Raw genomic sequence first — 24,245 nt, forward strand, 5'->3', positions numbered from 1 at the left:
TCATTCTCATTTCTCTTCCCAATTTTTCGTCCACTTTTCTTACTTGATTTTCAGAATCCTTCTTGAATTTCTCCATGGCCTGTAACCAGTTCATATATTTCTTGGAAGTTTTTGATGCAGGAGTTTTGACTTCTTTTGGTTCCATGTTTAGATCTTTTTGTCCCCAAAAAAGGATTCTGTGGTCTGATTGTCCTTCCTCTGCTTGCTCATCTTGCCAGCCAATTACTTGACATTTGAGCTTTTTGCCACAGTAGAACTCTGCTTCCAGAGTGGACAGAGCTGTGTCCCAAATTGCTGGGCTTTTCACAGTTGTCTGAGGTCTGAGGAGGGCCACCATAAGCTCTGGCACACTGGCCACACATCCCAGGCCACCACCCAAGACTGCAACCCAGATCCAAGCAGATCAAAGCAAGAGTGATTACCCTCTGAATGGTTGGTTGGTCCCCTACAATCTGCAGTCCAGGAGCTCAGGAGGCAGCCCCAGGCAGCCACTCACCTCTGCCATCTCTCATCCCAGGGGACAGGGGCCAGATTGCACTCTTCTCCAAACAGCTCCAACAGAATTCCCTATTGACCTTGGAGTTTATGACTTGAGAAGTCTGGAAACCACCACAGCTGCCAGTGATTAACTCTCCTGAAGTCTGCTCTGGCTGGTCTGTGCCACCGGTCAGGGCCGCCCCGGGTATGGGCCCACATGGTTCATGAGAAACTGAGTTTGGTTCCCAGTCTGGTGTGACAGACCCTTCCTGTCAGCCTGCCAGACTGCCTTCAGCAGGAGATTTGCTTCTCTCTGTTATTTTGTGGGTTCTGTAGCTCAAAAATTTGTTTAGAGTCATATTTTACAGGTATTGGAAGTGGTTTGAGCAGGAGCTCAGCCAAGGACCTGCTTTTACTCTGCCATCTTGGTTCTGCCCCCAAGGCTAAAATTCTTAAGGGGAAAGGGATTGCCCCTCCCCAGTATCTTGGAGCTAGGCTTGTGCAGCAGACCCATAATAACCTGTAATACTTTATGATATAGTAGATTTAGAAGCTGAGTACCCAATAGATTGCTCATTGAGTTTTCTTACTGATGAGTTGTTCAAGGTCACAGTAATTAGTTTTTTACTAACTTAGTGCTAGACTTCTTTTAAGAGAATAATTCAAGGTTGCTTTCAATAGAATAAAAGAAAGGTTTGTCTAGATTATGAACACTTTATTTTCCTTGATGTTTTAAACAGATTTCAGGGGACAGCTCAGTAGATGGAATAAAGACTATCTCTGTGGCTATTTTGGAGAAGTCTGCGCATACCACAATGTGTAAGGGACTGGCATATGAATTCTTTGAACATCTCAGTAGTGAACTTCTACTGGAAGCTCATAGGGTCTTCAGGAAACTGGTTCATTATAATAACTGTACAGTTAAATGGCAGTGGTAGCTAGTAAACCACAATAATGATTTCAGTGCCTTCATGTTAGGTATATGTAAGAGTGTCATCTATGTCTCCTGGTGGCTTATCGTATGCTTCAACTCCATCTTATGTAGGACAACTGGAATTTTTTTCATCTTATTAGAATATTGATCATGTAGTTGTCATTCATATGAAACAGTCATGTGATTAGCAAGATGACAGAATAGCAACCTTCTGTAAACCTTTTAAAGGCTGAACTTGGAAATAAGGAAGTTATGCATCAAAGTAATTATTTATCTGAAAGGTTAGGGAAAAAATGCCATTTTTTTTCAGGATGAGCATTCTTTCTTTCTTTTTAAATTTTTTTTCTTTTTTTTGGAGGGCAATTGGGGTTAAGTAACTTGCCCAAGGTCACACAGCTAGTTTTTGTGTTAAGTGTCTGTGGCCAAATTTGAACTCAGGTCTTCCTGACCCCAGGGCTGGTCCTCTATACACTGGGCCACTTAGCCACCCCTAGGATGAACATTCTTGAAGATGAAACCTAGATGTAGCTTTTGCCCTTAAGCAATCCTTAAGGCAGCTAGGTGGTGTAGTGAATAGATCACTGGCCCAGGAGTCAAGAGAACCTGAGTTCAAATGTGGCCTCAAGACACTTGACACACTTACTAGCTGTGTAACCTTGGGCAAGTCACTTAACTGCAGTTGCCCTGCCTTCCCCCCTCCAAAAAGCCAAAAAAAAAAAAAATCCTCAAATACAAAGTACTTTGCTTTAGGGATTTTGCTGTATGTACCATATTAGAGTAGAGAAGTGGCAGCATCCCCTTCTGTAAGTTTGTCTTAAGATAGAATCCACAGCCCTTTTTTTGATCCATCAGTACTGTTATTCTAAGCTTAGCTCTAACTTCTGGTCTAGAGTAATTAGCTCAGGGTCCTTTTAAGATCTGAATAAGCCAGACTTTGGAAAGATTTTTCAAATTACCTCAGGAGCTTCTTTCATTCGTGGTCACTCATTAAGTGTCTGTCTGGATAATTAGGAAGTCATAAATTCAGCCTTTACTTGATGGGTAGAGAGGTGGGACTGGATTTTGACAAATATTCAGGTAATACCTGTGTTTTCTGGAGTATTTCTTCAGTGAGCTGAATGCTGGGGAAAATCTTGAGTGTTGTTAAATCAAGACATTTTGAATTTTAATAAAAAAATGGCTACATAGGCTGTCATTTTTAATTTTGAGTTACTCCAAGTGAAGCTGAAACATAGTGTTCAGTTTTTTTGGTTAGATACTTCATACTGTGGCACTTTTCCAGGAGGTGGTGAATGCTTCTTTCTATACAGTTCATCAGTCAGTACCGTAGGTGTTGTGAACAGGTTTTTCCTATGTCATTGGGAGTGGTTCTGCAATTTTACTGACCAAACATCCTGAGTAGGGTTGCCAGTTCAGGTGGCAGGGATTAGTTAAAAGCCAACTGAGAGTATATGTTTATCTGGGGAGGCTAGTGAGAGATAAGGAGGACTGAGACGGAGGCCGCTAGCAAAAGGACCTCCAAAAGCCTGAGCCCTGAGACAGGGAATTAGGAATAAGAGAATATAGGATGAGGGGGGAAAAAGTAAGGTTGATATGTTGTGTTTATTTAAAAGAATTTTATTTGCTCGTGGGCTGTTTGTACTTCTGAGAATGCCACTTAGCTGGCATGGCTACAGGACTTGTACAGCTCAGTACTTTAGTTTTGTTCATTTTTTCTTGAATCTCCACAAAGTTAGTTCCTGCTTCTCTGATGCTTTAGAAGTGATTAGAATTGTCGACCTTGGTTAAGGCATTGATTAGCAAAGGTGACCCTCAGGCAAGTTCTTTGAATCTGCTTCCTCTTCTATAAGATTGGATAATAGTAATAATACTTATACTGCCATTTGTAATGGGAATGTAAATTTTTAAGATCTTCCCTGCCCTTAGGCTAAAGTGCACCTGGAGCCTGGGGTTAGAGGCTTGTTTTTCAATAGATACTTCTTGATTGGCCAGTGAGTCAATAAGGTTGTTACATTCTCTGAGCCAGGAGAAGGCTACATAAACCCTGATGTGTAACTTTGTTTTGGGGCTCACTTTGAGAAGTGTTCTGTGATTTGATCTGGTTTCTGAGAAGCCCTTGTCCAGAGGGCCCCCCCCCCTTTGAAAAACCCAGATGTTGAAACCCAGATGTTGATTTGGTATGGATGTAATGGTTGGACAGTTTGGAAAGCTGTCTACTTGATCTGTTTCTGTCTTGATAATTCTGCCTGTATACTTTGAAGTTCAGGGTGTTGACCTTTTTCCCTTGAAGGAGGTAAAGGATACATGTTTGACTGATTAAAGTAAGCTTGTTAACCCATTTTGAGTTGCTTTCCTTTAACAAAGCAGATCTAAGAACCTGTGTTGGCAGCAAACCCTGAGGACGCTTGGGGTGCTTGCTGCTACACCATTTTAATGAGAGTGCCAGGAAAATCAAATGAGATAATGTATGCAAAGCACTTTATAAGTCTTTACATGGAAGCTATTAATATGTTTATCACCCTTACAATGCTAGAGGTAGGGAACCAGTTTTATAGGAGGAACTATCACATTTTGAGGCATATTGGAGGCAACCTTTTTATTATTAGGGACTCTAGGCCTGTTCTGCTGAGGAAGGATACTTTGAGAATGTGAATTTGGACTCTCTAAAAGAGGTATTCCCTACTATCAAGGGAACTTGCTCTGGTCACACCTGTAGATTTTGAGGCAGTTAATTTCTGTCCCAGTCCAGTCAGGTGACCTGTTGAGGTAAATCTTAATAATATATTTTTTCTTGAGGTAACTTTTTGTTTTCATTTGTTAGAAATACAACTTTTTTATTCCCTTTGGACATAAATTGGACCATGCTCTTTATTACAGTTGTGTCTGTGGAATCTTGTTGTTACATATTTTAATGGTATTATGTCAATAGGAAACTACATTTTACCCTTTCTAATGTGTTTTGGTGCCCCAGCACAGAGAAACCATGTGATAAGTTGAGAAAACCATTTTTATTTAAAAAATTTTTTCCTGTTGAAATACTAAGCTGTACCGTATTCAGGCCCTTTTTTTTAATATATAAAATTTTGATATAATGAATATACCAAGTATATCTGTATTCAGGCCCTTATTTTTAAAATATAAAATTTTGATATAATGAATATACCAAGTATATTTTCCAGCTTAATCATTCCACAGATTTTTTTATCTTTGGTGAAAGAATGTGAGACAAAGAGGAAAAAAGTGTTATTTCTTTACTTATCTATACCATAGTATTGTCAGGATTCTTCTTCATCTCTTCCATTTATTCCTCTCAATCCCCTTTCCCTCTTAACTGAGGTGAGGTCGAGGTAGGGGAAAACTAAAATTCAGCAGCTGTCTGATCCAATATCTTCCTTAATGGGGACAGACTTCCTTTTTCCCCATCTTTGAACAACTTACATTAGTCACACCCAACTTCTTTTCTCTTACCTTCCTTGTCTTGACAATTTTCTTTACTTAATTTTTTTTAACTTTGGTGACAACTTATCTTTTGGTTTGTCAACTAAAAAATAAAACGATGAAGAAGCTGGCAATTTACAGCTTAGCAGATTTTCCTACTCACCTCTTATTTATAGTATGTGTTTTGAATGCATGATATGTGTATATGTTATATATAATATATGTATATATAATTGCTGTAATTTAAGAATAAATTCACATGCAATTAATCTGTTTTTGTATTTATATCTCTTTTAGATTACATTCAGTGTCCATATTGCCAGAGGAGATTCAATGAAAATGCAGCCGATAGACATATTAATTTCTGTAAGGAACAAGCTGCTCGTATTAGTAACAAAGGCAAATTTTCTACTGATGCTAAAGGAAAGTCAGCCTCTCGAACACAGGTAAAACGATATAGGCTAAACCTAGAGTGGGGAGTCTGTGGCCTCAAGGCCACATGTGGCACTCTAGGTCCTCAAGTATAGCCCTCTGACTGAATTCACACTTCATAGAAAAAATCCTTTTATTAAGGGAATTTGTTGGTTTAACCATTAAACCATTTCTGGGGACGGATGGGAAAAACTGCATAGAGTTCAAAGTAGTTCAAAGTATCCAGAGGATATTTTCATGCATTTTACTTGCTATTTAGAAATTAAATTAATTTAAGAAGATTGGCATTGTAATTTAGGAGAAGTAGCATTGGCCTGGGATTTAATGATCTCTAAGGATCCTTCCAACTTTTCTACATATATTTAATGTGTTAGTATTGAGGAGTCTTTAGGAAAAAAATGATTAAGAAGAGAAACAGATTTAGAAGAAAAATAAAGTGAAATGTTCACAGGAGAACAGTTTTAAAGTTGAAAGGGCCTGTAGTAGAGTAAGCATGTACCTCAAAAACTCTCTTAGTACAACACATCCAACAAGGGCTCATGTGGTAAGGAGGAACTCATTCTCTCCTGAGCAGCCCATTGTAGTTGGAGGTAGTTCTAAAGGGTAAGAAACTTTTCCTGACAAAAAACCTGAATCTTCCTTCTTTTCAGCTTCCATTCATTTTACTTGCATCTGATCTCTCTTCCACACTATCAAGTGTCTTCTGAACCTTATTGTTTCCAGGCTAAAAATCAATACTTTTTCTATTGGTCTTTTATATTTCTGGTTGCTCTCCTCTGGAGGATCTTTGGTTTACCTGTGTTCTTTTTAAATTGTGGTACCCAGAATTGAAGATAGTACTCCAGATGTGCTATTATTACCTTTTTGTACCTTTATTTGCAACTTCATTCCCTATTTTCAGCTCTTAAATTGAGCACATACCCTGCTTCCTTTTTCCCCTCTTTGAACAACTTAATAGTCACACCCAACTTCTTTTCCCTTCACTTCCTTGTCTTGCCAATTTTCTTTACTTACTTCTTTTTTAACTTTGGTGACAACTTGGTACAATAGAAAGAGTTCTGAGGCTGAAGAATTTTGTTCAAACCATACCTCTGAAACTTAATACTTACGTGACCTTGAACAAATTAACCTTGGCCTTATTTGCCTCATTTATAAAATAAGCAGTTTGGACTGGATGACCTGGCAGCCCCTTTCTATTCTAGAGCTATGGTCCTTTGGTCTTACGGTCCTTTCCCCATGTATTCTGTTCTACCTTACAGAGAATATGCTCTTGATATTGGTTTTGTTCCATGTGAGTGGTGAAGTGGTGGAAGAGACTTTGGATATCCTTAATAATTAGTTCAGAAACTGTATTGTACAGTTGAAAGAGCACTGGATTTCGAGTCAGAAGACCTAGATTTGAATCTTGGCACAGTGTCACTAAGTGTGTGACCTTGGACTTGTCATTTGATCTCTCAGGGTCTCAGTTTCCTGATATGTTGACATGAGACCATTGGACTATATGTCCTTTAAAGTCTTCTCCCACTCTAGATCCTTTGACCCTCTGAGAAGACTGCAATAAAATTATCACTAATGAAAATTCATGTAAATATTGAATTTTAGGATGTATCTTTATCAGTTATATTATGTGTGAAACCTATTTAAATCTGTTGCCTGTAATAGTTTTTAAATTGAATATTTGTGGGGTTTTTTTTTTTTTACTAAAAACATTTATTCCAAGGACACATTCATTGATGATGGGAAATATCCAAGCAAATTTCAGTATTAGAAATATATACCCAAGCATCCTGGGGCACATTTGAATGTGTTTTCAGTTGAAGTAGCAAAAAAAAAAATATGGGGTCTATTTCTGTTAGTATTTGCACAAAGCCCTTTTGGGAGAAGATTTATAAGTTTACTTATACTAGAATACATTTTATATCCTGCAACTTTTCTAAAGTTGTTCATTATTCAATTAGTTTTTTAGTTGATTCTTTAGGATTCTCTAAAGATGCCATCGTATCATTTGCAAAGACTGATAGTTTTGTTTCCTTATTGCCTATTTTTATTTCTTCAATTTCTTTTTCATATCTTATTGCTATAGCTAGTGTTTCTAATGTAGTATTGGATAGTGGTGATATGATCTCTTTTTTAAAAAAGAAACCCATAGGGTTACATCAATTATCTTCTATGCCTTATGAATTCATACATATCTAGACTGATAGGAACTCTAAAATCAGCATATTTGGGCAAGGTTATTCATTATTAAGTTTGGGATTCTGAGATCCATAATCTATGGAAGCTTGGTATTTACTTAATAAAAAGTCATCATGATGGTTCACTGGTAAACAGGTTGAATGTTAGCTTTTAAAGTACATTAAGCTCTATTACTGCTTGCTTCTATTCTGTCTATATTATTTGACATCTAGATTCTGAAGTAATTTACCACTCTTGTTACTGCATATAAAATCTAAAAGAATAGCATGCAGTTAAAAGAGAACATTTTTCCAAGAAAAATTTGTGCTGATTATCACAAAAAGTTTCTAATTTATTTTATTTTCCTTATTTTAGTACAAGCCTCCTGCCCTTAAAAAGACAAATTCTCCAGGAACAATGCCTTCAGCATCCTCACGTTTACCACAGCCAAGTAGCGTTAGCAAGTCTGTTGTAGGTATGAAGTTCCATAAATTTTGCAAGTATTTTCCAAATATGTTATCAGAATAAGACACAAAGGTAGTGTGTGGGGGGAAATGCATTCAGAATACCAAACAACCAGCTTCAAACAACTTTTGGAGTGTGAGTTAAAATATTTGTACTGCCAAATATTTAAAATTGGAGCCACTAGAGGTTTTAAATGGTATTTTATAGATATACTGTTGATTATGGATTATCTCTACATGTGAATTATACATACAGTGAAGTGAAATAAACAAAACATGTTTGAAAAATTGCTAAGATTTGAATAAAAATAATGTATCTGTGGTTAAGTAAAATATCATTCAATAATGTTATTTTTCAGGTTTTCCAACCACAGTTATTTCTGCTTCTTACTAATTGTTATATTTGGCTTCTTGGCTCACCTTAGAGCAGAGACCTAGGTTAAAAGATTTATAGGAAATTGGTAAAATGATAAAAACATGAACTTTATTCCTGTGCAGTCAGGCAAATAAAGCATACACACACTACATGGTAGTTTTGGCTACAGATTTGACTACACACACTGACACAGCCAGTGTCACTGAGCCAATGTCACCTGAGTGGAAGACATGTATGTTGGCAGAGATCTTGATGAGGGGAATTGTGGGGTGCACATTCAGGGGAGATAAGCTTGGTTGAGAATAGATAATGCCAGCTGTGGGGGGAAGCCTTCCTAGAGGTAACATTCCTAATCAAAATCACCAGTGATGGGGAAATTTTCTGGACCATTTGGCAATACCAGATTCAAGTGGGAGTTTCTTAATTAAGACCAGAAATTAGGTGAGGGTTTGAGTTGGTAATCGGGGACCCTAGGAATAGATGTTGGCACCACAGCTGCTATAGTCAGCCTGAAATCTTATCCAGATAGGAACCATGATAGTTTATGTGTTTGATACAAGGTCAGAATGAGTCAGGATGATGCAAAGGTACAGACTGTTATTGCTTACATGTTTATGTTCATTTGGACCACTTAGTCTCAGTGACTCCATATTTTAGAGCCCTATCATAATACTTTTTATCTCTTACTACTATTGTTATCAATGCTGCCTTTTGTCCAGAAAAACAAAAACAACAAAATCCCAAATGTTTCCTGGTCTTTTGGTTGTGATACCACCTGTAAAGGTCTGCTGTACTTCAGAGAGTAAGGCACTTTTGGTTACCTTGAAAGGCTTTTTTCACTGTCTTATGTAATCATATGATAATGCTTAATTATATAGTACAATACTTGGCATTTATGAGCCCTTCTGTCTTTTTAATTAAATAAAGAAACAAGCAAAAATTGTCATGAGATTGTGGAATGGCTATTGATTTCTGAGAATTTCTTGTAGTTTTTCATTTTTTCTATAATTTGCAGTTGTCCTTTATTCTTACCTCAGAAATAATTACCACAAGAGATACAAAACAGTCTCTTATACAGTGCTACCAAATTCTAATATTCATTCCTTTTTTTGAAAGCTGCACCTTCAAGTAAAGGGTCTTCTGTCAGTGGCTCTTTTGGAAGTAAAGTTCAGAACTTATCTCCCTCTCATAAAGGGACAGCAGCTCCACATGCAGGGTAAGTTTCTATTTGGATTAATTCAATTTATTGCTGCTGCATTCAAATTGTTTTGTTTAAATTTTTGAGCTTAGATAGGATTTTAGTTTATAAGAATCCTTATTGGCATTGAGTTTTAGGTAAAATGGTGTGGGTTCTTAATCATGGAAAGTTCAGCCATAACTATAAGCTTAGGAAAGCTGATAGTTTTTTGTTTGTTTGTTTTTACCCAAAAAGGGTTTAGAACACTTAAATATGACCTGTTCTTGTGGCCTTTTTCACAGCTGAAAAATTAAGAGGTTATCATATGGTGCTTTCAAATGAGTTTTTCTATCTATAATTTATACAAATGATGATGGATGTAGCTCTTTAAGGGTTACAAAGCCATTTACATACATTATCACATTTGAACCTGACATTGGTTAATTTGTCAGCTAAATTTCTGAATTTTCTTAAAGTATAAGTAAAAGGGGATTGCCTTTCATACCCTACTCTGAGACACCTGTGGAGTTCATGGATCCAGAGAGGTACCTTTTCTTCAAATGTAGAGTTACTATTTCTTAAACAGATATAGTTACTCAGCAAGTTACTGGTGCTCTGTGGACTATTTCTTACCTTCCCTACCTTTGATTTTGTTGCCTGTGATTAGATATTGTAATGTATTTTCTCATTAAGTAAACTAATGCATGTTCAGGTATAGATGAAATAGTGCTTTTCACACTATATTTCAGCTTCATTAGAGATTTAATAAGCTTTTGTCAGGGCAGGTAGGTAGCATAATGGATAAGAGAATTGGGCCTAGAGTCAGAAAGACCTGAGTTATTTAGCCTCGGACACTTACTTGCTGTGTATCCTTGGGCAAGTCACTTAATTTCTGTTGACAGTTTTCTCAGCTATCAAATGGGGATAGTAATAGTACTTATCTTCCAGGGTGATTGTAGGGATTGATGAGATACTATCCATATATTAGGTGCTATATAAACATTATATATTATCATGATGATGATGATGATGTCGATGTCATATGATAACTTGGCTGAGAACCAAAACACCATTTATAACATTTATTTGGTGGGGACGGAATGCATTCAGAATACTAATAAACAACCAGCTTTAAACAACTTTTGGAGTGTGAGTTATTTATGACTATTTAAATATTTACACTACCAAATATTTTAAAAATGGAGCCACTAGAGATTTTAAATGACATTTTATAGGCATACTGTCAAATACTGATTATCACTACATGTGAATTATACATATACTGAGATGAAGTAAGATTTTCTGTTGCTTTATTCTGTACTGATAAGTTGGGTACAGGCCACAGTTATATACCTAGTATCAGAATTCTTACTGATTTGGGGTTCCAGGTTGTCAACTACTATTAGGAAAAGGACTACAGATCTGGTCTAAATAGTTTTCACCCCAGAGCCATTGCTGCAATTATTTGTGGATTAACTGTAGGAAATTTGAATAGTTATTGTATTTATAGCTTTATATTTATAGAGATAAGTTACTAAAACTTAATATTAGCTGGATATCTTTGGAACTAATTTTTAAATATAAGTAGGTGACAGTGACATGCAAACTTTTAAAGCCTGGTATGTATAGAGTTTATTTTAGTGGCCAATCCTGCTGCAAGTAATTTGATGTCTTTGGAGAATTACTGAAGTGGTACTTGCCGCTGACAAACTTATCATTATGCTTGGAGGATGTAAATTAGCCATAGTTGTGTAGTTGCATTGGTGTTTGAAGGACCTGTGCAATACAGTACAGTGAGAAAACCAGTAGAAAATATTTTCCTGATTCCAGAAAATTATTATCTCTAATCCTAGGGGATCCTTAAAGTAGGTTGAAATGTAGAGCTCTAAAATAAACTCAGCTTAACCATGGTTTTATGTAGAGAAATATTGCCAAAATTTGAATTGGGTAATGTGGTTTGCATAACTGTATCCTAAGAATCATATTTCTTTTTTTAAACAAAATGAATGATATATCACTTAGTTTCTGCAACTATAAGAAAGTCAAATATCAAAGGTTACCTTCTAGTCATTTATTGTGAAAAATTGTCATTTAATTTAGTTACTTATGGTATACTTATTCAACAAAAGGCTGGCATAGAACACTTTGTTTAAAAAAAAAGTAATATTAAAAATCCTCATTTATTTTTAGCATGATAAAAGAGGAACAAACAAGTTTCTGTATCTTTTATTTACATTTTCTATAAATAGAAACACACATCATTACCCAGCTTCTATATATGTGAGTCATGAATACAAACCTTTCTGGACCACTTTGGCTTCTTTAAGTTAACCTGAAATGTGAATCTCAAAGACCTTGGTTTTTAATCATTTACCTGGAAGTTCAGGAATGGAACTTTGTGTCCAGGGACTAACTTTTGGTAATGAAAATAGTAGTTATGTTCTAAGCAGCTGGTGAACTGAGTCCCAGAAGTGAAGATGACATATACAAATCTATAAGGATTCAGAGAACCAGAGTGAATACAGCTATACTAACTGCAGAGTTAAGGGAAAGGGGTTATTTATATAGTGCACACTATGTGCCAGGCACTGTGCTGAGCACTTTACTATTATTTTCTCTTTGATCCTTAAAACAGTCTTGCAAGATAGGTGCTGTTACTGTCACAGTTTTATAGTTGAGAAAACAGACAGAAGTGACTTGCCCAGAGTCTTACAGCTAGTACATGCCTGAGGTCATATTTGAATTTTGGTCATCCTTATTTCAGGCCTAGCATTCTGTCCACTGCATCACTAGCTGGGCCACAAAAGCAAGAAATACTTTTCTTGGTGAAACAAATTTCACCTTTCACTTCTTGTTTCACATCTCTTTAGTGTTATGTGCTATATTTACTTGGTGTATAAATCTGAAAAATATTTTTCAAGGTCTTTAGCAAAACAGATTGAGTGAATTGTTTTCACAGGGTGCTAATTTCTCTGATATCCATGGATTGATTAAAGCCACTAAGAACTCGTTCTCTTAGAAATATTTCACCTTTTTGTCAAAAGATTTTCTTGAATACTTTGTCAATCTATTTTAAAAAAATTTGCTAGCCCCTCTTAGATATACTCCTAATATCAGAGTCATTTCTTCTGATTTTAGTAAGTGTCTGTAATCTTGAGTAATAAAAGGACAGTAGATGTAATCTGCTATAAAGCATATTTCTGTTAAGTAAAGCCAGTTTTCCTGTTGGATATCATTTGTAACCGTTAGAAAAAACTTTAGTCATATAATAGCTACATAATGCACTTGTTTGGAGGGATTATAGACTGATGTAATGTTTTTTATATTGTTATCTTTTGTATAGTAGCTTCATAGAATAATAAAGTAGCATTTTAGATAAGTTCTCAACATTTGTTGTCCTGTAGAATAAGATATTTAATACTATGTTAGTTTTTGGTGTTGTGGAAGCACAAAGGAAACTAGATTTTTTTTCTTATAAAAATAAATTCTAAAATTAGGGTTTATCATTTTAACTTTCAGAGATGTGGAAAATCAATTTTGTACATTACTAGTTTTTGAGCAATTAAACTCCTCTGTGTCAGACTTTAAAAAACTCAGGGACTTAACTGACTAGGAAACCCTAATGCCCAATGTACAGTAAAGATAACTTTCCACTGAGATTGACTTGGAAGCTCCTAAAGTGATATTCCTACAGCTTTACTTGTTAACTCTGCTGATAGAAATGCCAGTGACTACCTCTTGCCTTTAGAATAAATAGAATATTTTTTTATTTGGCATTCAAATCTTTCATAGTCTGCCTTCAGTCTCCCTTTTCAGGTTTGTTACCCATTACTCTTAATCCACTCACTGTTCTAGCCAAGCAGTACTCTTTGCTGTTTCTTGTAAACAATATTCCATCTCTTGTCTCCTTCCATATGTATGGTGTTTCCCATGCCTGAAATGCACTCCTGCCTTCCTTTTGCCATTTAGGATCCCTAAATCCCTTCAAAGTTTCGTTCAGATGTCACCTTTTACCCAAGACCTATTCTGACCACCACCAACTTTCCCCCAGTGTTAGTTTATCACTGAAATGTATTTTATATTTATATACATATGCATGTGTTATTTTCACCAATAGGATGTAAGCTTTTTGATGAAGGGAATTTTTTTTCTTTCATCTCTGGTACCTAACACAGTGCCTGTTATATAGAAAATGCTTAATAAATGATTGTTGATTAATCACAGAATCACAATTTGAAAGAAGGTAACTCAGCAGCTTTATAGCCCAATCCATACACCAAGGAATTACCTTTATAATGTAACTTTCAAGAGACCATTTAGCTTTTTTGTTGTTGTTTTTTTGGAGAGGGGAAGGCAGGGAAATTGGGGTTAAGTGACTTGGCTAGTAAGTGTTAGGTGTCTGAGGCCAAATTAGAATTCAGGTCCTCTTGACTCCAGGGCTGGTGCTCCATTCACTGTGCTACCTAGCCAGCCCAACTGTCCAGCTTTTGCTCAAGGACTTCCAAGGAGAGGGAAGGCACCACTTCTCAAGGCAATCTACTCCACTTTTTGGACAACTCTGATTAAGGTTTCCTTGATATCAAGCATAAATTTGTCCGTATGCCTTCCACATTATACTTAGTTCTGCTCTTTAGTCCCCTTAGGGCCCATCTTCCTTTATGATAACCCTTCAGATATTATCATGTCAACTCAACAAGCCTTTATTGTTTATTATGTGCCAGGTACTGTGCTGAGCATTAGGGGTACCAGGAAAGGCAAAATAAAGTCTCTGCCTTCAAAGAGCTTACACTATAATGGGGGAAATCAACATATAAACAATCAAGTGCATTCAAAATATATACAGAATAGATGGAAGGTGTTCTGAGAGGGGAAAGCATTTGGAGCTCTGGGAAACCAGGAAAGACCTCTTGGAGTAGATGGGATTTGAGCTGAGTTTTGAAGAAGTCAGAGAAGCCAAGAGGCCCAAGTGAGAATATAGAATATTCTAAGACATGGATAACTACTACAAAAGCACAGAGATAAGAGAGAGAATATATTCTTGGAGGAGTGCTAGTGTTCAGTGTTATTGGTATATGCAGTTCAGTGGAGGAGACTAAAATGGGAGGTCAGGTTATTAAGAGTTTTGAATGACAAACAAAGGAATTTATACTTCATCCTGGAGGTAATGAACCATTGGAGCTTATTGAGTAGGGGGAAGGTTGGGGGTTACATGGTCAGAACTACGTTTTAGAAAAATTATTGAGATAGCTAAGTGGAGAATGAATTGGGAAGGAAAAACAATTTTGGTAATCCAGGTGAGAGGTGATGAAGATATGCCGTGCGGCAGTGAATCTCAGAGAAAAGGGAGGAGATAGACATACATACACACACACGTATGCCTGCATGCACGTATGCACTTATACATGCTGTGAAGGTAGATCTGAAAAGATTTGGTAACGGATTGGATGTATATTGTGAGTGAGAATATATGACATCAAGATTGCAAACCTGGGTGACTATGAAGATAGTGTACCCTCAGTAGTAATAGTAAAGTCCAGAAAAAGGAACGTTTTGGGAGGAAAGATAATTATTGAGTTACATTTTGGACATACTGAGTTTGAGATAACTGTGGGACTCTTTGAAATGTAAAAAATGCAAATAAGTGATGCAGGACTAAAGCTGAAAGATGAGGAGGATTGGAAATACTGATCTGGGAATTATTTTCACGAGAGCTGATGAGATCTCTTAGCTGTCTAGAGAAGTCTTATGGACTACTCCTCAGAATAATGTTATTAAATGCACAAAATAAAATACATAGGATTACCAAGGAAACCAATTAGATTTAAATACAGTTATTAAAGGTTTTTTGTTTGTTTGTTTTTTTAAAGAAAGTACAGTGACCCCAGGAAAAGGAAAGAAGACCAAAGACAGAGCCTTGGTGATATCTACAATTGGTGGGCATGACGTGGATGAAGAACCAGAAAAAAAGGGACTGAGAAGGGGTGGCCAGAGAGCTAGGAGGACCAGGAGAGAAGGGTCTCAGGAAGACCTTAGAGGAGAGAGTATCTAGGAGCAGTAGATGATCAGCAGCATCAAATTCTAGAGGGAGACCAAGAAGAGATCTCTGGGGTGTTCTTTTGGAGAATCCTTGTCATGTTGGTGTTGAACTAATAACAATTGTTCTTGGACTCTAGTCATTCAACGAGCAGCAGCTAGATGTTGAGGTGACTAGAATGCTGGGCCTGTAATCATAGCTGGCTTCAGACACTTGGTAGGGTTGACTCTGCAGGTTACTTTATCTCTGTCTGTCTGTTTCCTCAACTGTAGAAAGCGACTAATAATAGCAAACTCTCCTGGGGTTGTTGTGAGGATTAAATATCATGATATTTGCAAAGTGCTTGGCACAATGCCTGTCACATACATGCTCAATAAATGTTTGTTTCCTTCCTATTGTTATTAACTTGTATTCTCTCCTACTCTGTAAAAATAGTATGAGCTACTTTAGTGAAAGCCCCGCTGAAATCTAAGTAAACTATATCCCTGGTATTCTCCCTATTTTTTGGTTTTAGTAATCCTTTCAAAAAGGGAAATGAGGTTAAATCCAGCATGACCTGTCTTTTTTTTAATTAGATTTTTTTTCAATGAACAAAAATTGATTTTCTCTCTCACCCTTTCTCCACCTTCCCTCCCACTAGGGAAAAAGAAAAAGGAAACTTAATAAATATATGCATGGTCAAAACAAATTCCCATGCTGGTTGTGTCTAAAAAATGTGTCTTATGTACCCTGAGCCATCACCTCTCTATCAGGAGGTGAGTAGCATCAGTCCTCTGGGATCATGGTTGTTCATTACATTAATCAGAGTTCTTAAACCTTCCAAAATTGTTTTTACAGTGTTACTGTATAAATGTTTTGCAAGACCTGCTTTTGATGAAGCAACATTGGCATTTTGTAACCACTGCTTCCTTTTTCTCAATGTTCCCAACCAATTCTTTAATGATCTATTCTAGAATATTTCCAGGAATTGGAGTCAAGCTCTCTGATCTATAGTTTGCATGTTCTCTTTTTTCCTTCCCCTAGTCTTCACAATAGCATTTGAATTTCTCCAGTCTTGTGATCCAAGAAATCTATTTTTCATTATCTTTTAGTATCTCTGACAAGAGCCTCAGTAGTCATATTTGCCATTTCTTTCTAATCCCAAAGATGTTCATCTGGGCCAATTAACTCAAATTTATTGAGGGCAACTGTATGCTTTCTTATTCCTTACTTTGGCATCAGCTCCCTGTTAGTAATTTTTCTTTTGTCCTTTTCAGTGTAAAGATCATTCTCCTTTGCAGATAAAATGAATTAAAATTAGTAATACTAATAACAGGCATTTATAATAGGACTTTTATGATTTACAAGGTTCTTTGCATGTGCTGTCTCATTTGATCCTGGTAAAAATCCTGGGAGGCAAGTGCTGTTATTGTCCCCATTTTACTAATAAAGAAACTGAGTCACAGAGAAAAAGTCTTGGCCTCCTTTGCCAGTTATCCCATTTACCTATTTTTCCTTTGAATCTTTTGAAATTTGCTTTCCCAAAATCTAGGATACAAGTCAGACTTTGCTCAGATACCCTCTCCTTTATCACAACCTTTTAGGATGAAGTTGTGTCTTCTGCTAACTTTCCAGTTATTTTCTCTCTGGCAAATACTTCTTCCCTCTTAGTGAGAAATACAGATTCACTTTGTTGGTCTTCCACTTTCTGAATAATAAAATTGTCCTTAAGGTAGTCGAGTATTTATTAGCTGCTCTGTTTTTTGCAGAAAGGTCCACTGTTATATCATGCCTCTGTTCCAGGGTTATGATATTATTTCTCAAACTTCTTATCTCTCTGCTTTTTCTGGCCAGGTGTTCCATAGTATACAGGCAAAATAATTTCTGTTTTTCTCTCTCTTTTGACCATCACTCATATTATTATGCTGTAAGAAATGTGATAAAGGAGATAGTTTCAGTAAAACCTGGGAAGACTTGTATGAACTGATGCATTTTAAAGTGAGTTGAATTGGTAAAACAGGTTATACAATAACAATTTATATAGCAATATTATAAAGATAGTGAACTTCAAAAAACTTAGTAACTCTGATCAATACAATGGTCAGCTACTCAGATACTTGCCATTAATTTTCCCTATTCAGCTTCTTGGGTTTCTTCACACTTCCTAAATTAATTTTTCTCTTCTGCATCCCTTGCCTTCAGTGGGCAAAAGTTAGGAGAAATATACCTGTGCACCCCCACCCCCATTTTCTTCAGTTTATTGCACAAGACTTCATAATTATTGATAATACTTTTTAGGTTCATTCTGGAAGTATCATTTTTGCCCCTTTCAATCTCCATAAGTTTGTAATTGTTATCCTTTTTTATGTCTTAAGAGGTTCTGTTATATGTTGGATACATGACTCATGAAGGCAAAGTAGCTCCCATTATTGTTATTCGGTCAACAAAATAGCCACTTCACATTCACTGAGGAAGGAATTACCACAGTATACTAATATTATACTAAAAGATCTTTTACATAATAGATGACTCTACCATGTTATTCTTGCAAGGACCAGAAGCTTCTTCCTCTTTAGAGAATCTAACTCTGTTTTGGTAGGACCTTAGATCTACTTTTAAGCCCTAATTGTCCTTTTCCTTTTCTTTCTCCTCTGTGTAACAATTCCATCCCTCCCCATCTTGATAAGGGTTAAGTCACCCTTCATTACCCTCAGGTCCTTATATTGTCCATTGAAGCCAAACTTCTGTTTCCTTTAGGAGCTTTTAGGAAGCTATCTGCTTGGAGTGTGGAGAGGCATTCTTTACTTTTTATCATTTCCTCCTAGAGAGAGATTAGCTTGCATTTGGAACAGAGATAACAATCTGCTGACTATTGGAGAAATAGAAATATGCTCTAGGGAGTCCCTAGATGAACTGATTGAAGAAGTATAAGAAAAAAATCCTGGTTTTAGCCAGAATATTCATATTCCAGCCAGCCTTATATGGAAACACAAGAAAGATGCTATAGAATGTCACAAGATGTTTTTAGCTGTCGTGAAGGGCAGGTTGCTTAGCCTACCACCAGAGTGACCCTATTTTGCTGAATACCATATAAACCATTTTTCTTGCCTGTAATCTCATTGTTTGACTTTAATTTATATTGATCCTGGTCCTCTATGTGTTTTTGCAACTAGATTGAGGTTCCTTTTAAATGATAGAAAACTGTGAAAACCATTGATGTAGAGATGCCCTTAATAAACTACTATCAGGTTAAAAGAGTAGCCCTTAAATTTTGCAATTGCACATTTCCAATGATAGCTTTAAAGTTTAAAATAAAAGTAGTTATACAATTAGAAGTTATTTAACTTTCAATCAAAAATAACTTTTCAAAGATGAATTCATTAATATTTTCAGTTATCCTTTTGGTGTAAATGATTGATTTTCATATTTTTGCTACCCAGAAAGGGGATTTAATCACCTATATATAATCAAAAGTATTATCCAAGATCTTACTATATTATATATTGTGGATCTTATCTTCTTATAGTCACAGTGTTTCTATAATTTCCTTTCCTGCTTACCTAAATGGACTGATGCTTTAAGGAGTGAAAGAAAGCAATAGAGTTGAAAATATGAATGGGCAAGATTGTATATTCTCTTTTAGTATAAATTATTTATCTCTTCACAGAGGTTAAAGAAACTTTTAAAACTCTTTTTGGATTCTGTCATCCACTGTGTTAACTGTTCTTCTCAACTTTGTATGGTTTTTAAAGTTGATGATTATGCCATCTATGGCATTAAAGTAATTAATGTAAATGTTGAATATTACAGGGCCAAGCACAAATCTCACAGATTCCACTAGAGACTTCCCATGTTGATTTTGAGCCCTTAATTCACTCTTTAAACCTGACCATGCAGCCATTTCCAAATCTATCTGATTGTATTGAATATAATCTGGTTACTTAAATTCATTAAGGGTAACTAGGCACTCTTTTACTAAGGACCTAAGGACCTTCCTTATCAACTCCTCCTTTGTCATTTCTGCTTCTTTGTTTCCTCTTAAGTAGCAATAACAAAAGCAGAGACTTGTGCAGTTTTCCTTTCTTTCTGTTATCCACTGCCATCTTCCCATTCTGGCCCAGACTCTAGCCCATTCCTTCTTTGATTTTCTTTTGCAGAAAAAAAGGAAGGAAACAAAGGCAAAATAAAATTCCTTTTTGCAGCTTTGACTTTCCCTACCACACACACAGCTCATAATGAGTGCCTGACAATATTTTTATAGAAAGTATTGTGCCGCACTCTTTTATTCATTATTTATTATTGCTTTTGATTCAGGCTTCTGCACACATTAAAAAAAAAGTTCTTATTATGAACTTTATCATCACTAGATGTGAATAAAATACTATAAACAATGCAATAAAATCAGTATACACTTCAGAGAATAAAAAAGAGGAATGTATGTGAGATCATGAACTTTTCTTACATATTTTAAAATTTTAAAGTGCATTTAAATTTAACACAGAAGCAATTAAGAAGTTTCTCCTGAAAGTCTTTTTGTTTTCTGTGTATCTTAAGTGTTTTGTTGACTTTTCGTTATACCACTTCAATTTTTCCTTCTCATAGGAAAGTGCCCCTTCTCTTGTGTTCTCAGCATTTTATTCTTGGAAATTTCCTGTCCCGTCTGGTCTGAATTCTCTTATATAGTTTTAGTCCATCAGGTCATATCTGACCTTCTGAACCCTTTGATATTTGATTGCTCAAAGTCTGGACAGCAGATTATCCACAGCTTTCCTGTATCTTATATTCCAGAAGAAAGTGATCGCTTTTCAACAATTTGTCCATCATTTCTACCCCAGCAACTATTTTATTCTTGTTGGAATCAGATCACAACCAGCTTGGGTATGAGTAATATTAGCATGAATTTTTAAAAATAAAATTTTACTGATGTCTTTTGTTTTTACATCTGCCAAAATTTTCACATGTCCCTCCCACAGAGCCATTCCTTGTAACAAATTTTTTTGAAGAAGAGAAAGAAAATTAGCAAAACCAGTCAGTATGTTGAAAAAAATCTGACGTTATATGCAATGTTTCAGACTTCAAGGTACCTTATCTCTTTTAAGGAATAGAGGGAGGTGTTATCTTATATCTCTTCTTTGGGGCTGTTTGTTCTTTGTAATGTCACAACATACATTTTATATTATTTTGTTGTTCTTTCCATTTACATTGATGTAGTCATATATATTGTTTTCTTGGTTCTACTTATTTCACTTTGTATCAGTTCATGTAAATCTTTCCAAGCTTATATTTTATGTTTTATTGATGCATGTTGTTTTTACATTATGTTCATGATTGCCTCCACTTTGTGAGACTTCCCTTGTATCAAAGTAAAGCATTTAAGTAAAACTAATAATGCCATGATGTTATCTGAAAGTGTGTAACATTTCACATCTGTAGCACCCCCACCTCTGTTTTTTAAGTGAACAAATCTATTTTCTCTCCACCCAAAAAAAAAAGAAAAGAAAAATAAATTTCTTGTAACAGATGTGTAATAAAGCAAAAACATCCTTAAGTGGCTATATGCCAAATATATATGTGTATGTGTGTACATATACATACACATATGTCTCATTTACTTTCTTATATCCATCATCTGTCTGTAATGGGGAGCATGTTTTATCCTTAATAGCCTAGACTTATTCTTAAAGCTTTCAGAATTGTTTGTTTTTACAGTGTTACTGTTATTGCATAAATTGTTCTATTGGTTCTGCTTACTTAATTCTTTATCAGTTTATAAAAGCCCTCAAAATTGTTCATTACTATAATATTGATGTTAGAATAAATTGTTCTTCTAGTTCTGCTTTTCTTTATAGCAGTTGCTACAGTCTTTGCATATCTCTTTGAAATGATCTCTTTCCTCATTTCTTGTAGCACACTCCATTGCATTTATATACTATGATTTGTTCAGTCTCATTCCTCAATTGATGGGTATCTCCTAAGTTTCCAGTTTTTTGCCATCACAGAAAACTACTATAAATATTTTTGTACATTAAAACTCTTTTGTTCTTTCTTTGGTCTCTTTTGGGTATTGGCCTAGTATAGTTCCATCAGAGATTATCACAGTTTAGTAAAATTTTTTTTTTTGTTTCAATTTTCTTAGCATTTTATTTGTAAAGGACAAATATATAAATTAGTTGATGTAAAATAAAAGGTAATGAAATACTGAGAAGAGTTGTATCTTAGGGTAATACAGATATAATCAATGTATGTGCCAGTGTGATGTTAATGAGAATAACAGTGCAATTCTGATCCTTACAAATGGGGTGCCATTACTTAAAATGGTACAACTAAACAATCTAGACAAGTACCCTTTTCAATAATATACTGTTAAAAGAAAGTGGCTTCTGATGCATGTGTGTTAACTATGGTCTACAAGTAGTTTTGTGGAGTCATATGGTTGCTTTAAGGCAAAGTAGCCAACGCATATTTTCCTTGTACAGTGAAATCAGCTAAAAAGTGAGGCAGCTGTGCCATGAAGAACACGTGCACATTTAGCTCCTTCAAACACTCATTTTGTGATCAATGTCACCAAGAAATTTTGTTTTCACCAAAAGTATGGTGAGGGTATCCTGCACTTTTTAGATGGCAGCACCTATTTTTTTTTTGCATATTAATCTTCAGAGAAATGTTTGCCATTTCATGTAAATATTCTGTTAGGTGAAGAAATATAGCTCTCTAGGAGTTCTCTCTCTCTTCCCCAGAGTTCAAAAAGTAGATTAACAAACTCTCCTTAGGAAGTCCTGTTTTAGTTTACTTTGGGAAACTGCTAGCTCATTTAATGCTGAGCAGCAAAAGGGAAAGCAATGAGTAGAGAGCTAAATGAGCCAGATTTGCCATTTCAGAATTTGCAACCCCCCATAGGAAGGAAGGCCCTTATTGCATCATGTGGAATAACTCCTAGAACTGTAAACATAAAAGCTGAAATACAAATGTAGATTTTCATAATGTGTTTATTAATAAAGCTATGGAATAACTTTGAGATGAGAATTTACTTCTATGAAATTCCCTATAAAAGTACATGTGAATTGATTTAATTTCTCCATCCATTTTTGAATGGAGTTTAGGACTTAGAAAGGCTTGGAATAAAGTTATCACTCTCTGTCCTGGAAAAAAAAACTTAAGTAGAGGCTATTAGTATTAATAAGTCATTTTTGCTAACTACAGTATCAAGATAGTTGTCCGTTATCTAGAGGACAAAAAGAAAAATGGGAATTGTCTTCATTTAAGTCAAAACTGGCAATTTAATGCACTTATAGCTATGCATTAAGTGGGCATAAGAATTTTGCATGGAAAAGTTTAAGGCTGTCTAACTTCCAGAAACTGTTTATATACCACAATTATTAAGACAGGCTTCCTTCTCATCATCAAGACTGTTAAAGTAATTTCAGAACAGTAAAGAAATAATAAAACCTAGGCCATCTGCACCTAATTTAGCCTGAGTTAATAACTCAATGGATACATCCAGCTCTTCATAGCTTTTTATGCAGGGAATGAGATAATGAGACCAGGAAATGTGGTTCATTAGATAGCTAATCTACTAATGGACACTTGAGAACTTCAGCCAGTAAAGGACCTTAAATTTCACAGCAGTATGGCATGGCTACCATGGGGTAGTGAGGAGGGTATTTCCAGAGTCAAGCTTCAGACCTGAAGCTGGGACATAGTAGCTTGCCCCATGTTCATGCATCTAATGACAGAGCGGGATGACTCACTCCCCATCTAGTATTCTTTACACACTATTCAACTATACCCTAAACCCAATCATTTATAAAAAGGACAATTTCTAATTTAACTTTTTTTGTTATCCCTTTACTCTTGAGTTCACAGTGATGTTGGACTGCCTAACTGGCAAATCTTGTTTGAAGCAAATTTGAATTTACAGAATATTTACAAAAGTTCAGTATAATTCTAAGAATGGTTATCCTTATGCATTTAAAATAAGGTTAAAAATTAGGCACATGTCTCTTGTACAAGTAGGGATCTACTGCTACCCATATGAACATAAAGATTCTGAGAAGAGGCTTATAAAAGGCCCTTATTTTCATGCAATTTATAATTCAGAAAAATGCTATAAAGTTATGGATGTTGCTAACATTAGTTTTATCAGGCAGCTAATGTCTCTTGGCTAATGCAGATTAATTTATATTAGGCAAGAGACATTAGATAAAGCAAATTTAATCTGGACACCATAAATGTTGATTATTTAAGACAACTGGAAGGGGACCAACTTCCATAAGCTGCATATAAAGTAAGTAGAAAAAACAATCTGGGGTTCCATAAAGTTAGATATACAAAATGATAATGAAAAAGTCTGAATTTTAGGTTTAATTATTTTCTCTGCTGTCACATAAATAATGATCCACTACAGCAGTTTTACATTAAGGCCACTAAATTTATGTTACTAGCTGCTGTAAGTCTTATGAAACTGCAAGAGACTTTTCTCATCCAGGAGTTAACTCTACTAATGAAATCATAAGTTCAGTTCTAACCCTCTGAACTTAAATATTTACAGAATTCTTTTTTAATCAAAGTGGTTAAGTCTGTCTTAGGTGTCTTATCTTTTAAGATATTTTTACAGTACTTTTCCATTAATATTTTTTAAAAGCCAAGTAAAAATTTGTAGTTTTATTTTCTCCATGTTATTTATACATATATAAATATATCATTGAAGGGTATAATTTTTGTGAGGTGACTGATAATTCTACCATTGAGATTTCCTGATT

The 24,245-nt window shown here is 35.5% G+C and overlaps 1 protein-coding gene across 2 annotated transcripts in view; it reads left to right on the forward strand.

Moving 5' to 3' along the window:
* ZC2HC1A (zinc finger C2HC-type containing 1A) overlaps positions 1-24,245 on the forward strand; it is a 153,287-nt gene that overhangs the window by 111,826 nt on the left and 17,216 nt on the right. For both annotated transcript variants that reach the window (XM_069100158.1, XM_069100159.1), the window contains exons 8-10: positions 5,147-5,295; positions 7,832-7,931; positions 9,413-9,512. In XM_069100158.1, coding sequence (XP_068956259.1) covers positions 5,147-5,295; positions 7,832-7,931; positions 9,413-9,512 — 349 coding nt within the window. The remainder of the gene's footprint in view (positions 1-5,146; positions 5,296-7,831; positions 7,932-9,412; positions 9,513-24,245) is intronic.

This window comes from Petaurus breviceps, unplaced genomic scaffold (assembly GCF_028583685.1).
Source record: "Petaurus breviceps papuanus isolate PSGF00001 unplaced genomic scaffold, PetGlider_PUasm1.0 38, whole genome shotgun sequence".
Lineage (NCBI taxonomy): Eukaryota > Metazoa > Chordata > Mammalia > Diprotodontia > Petauridae > Petaurus > Petaurus breviceps.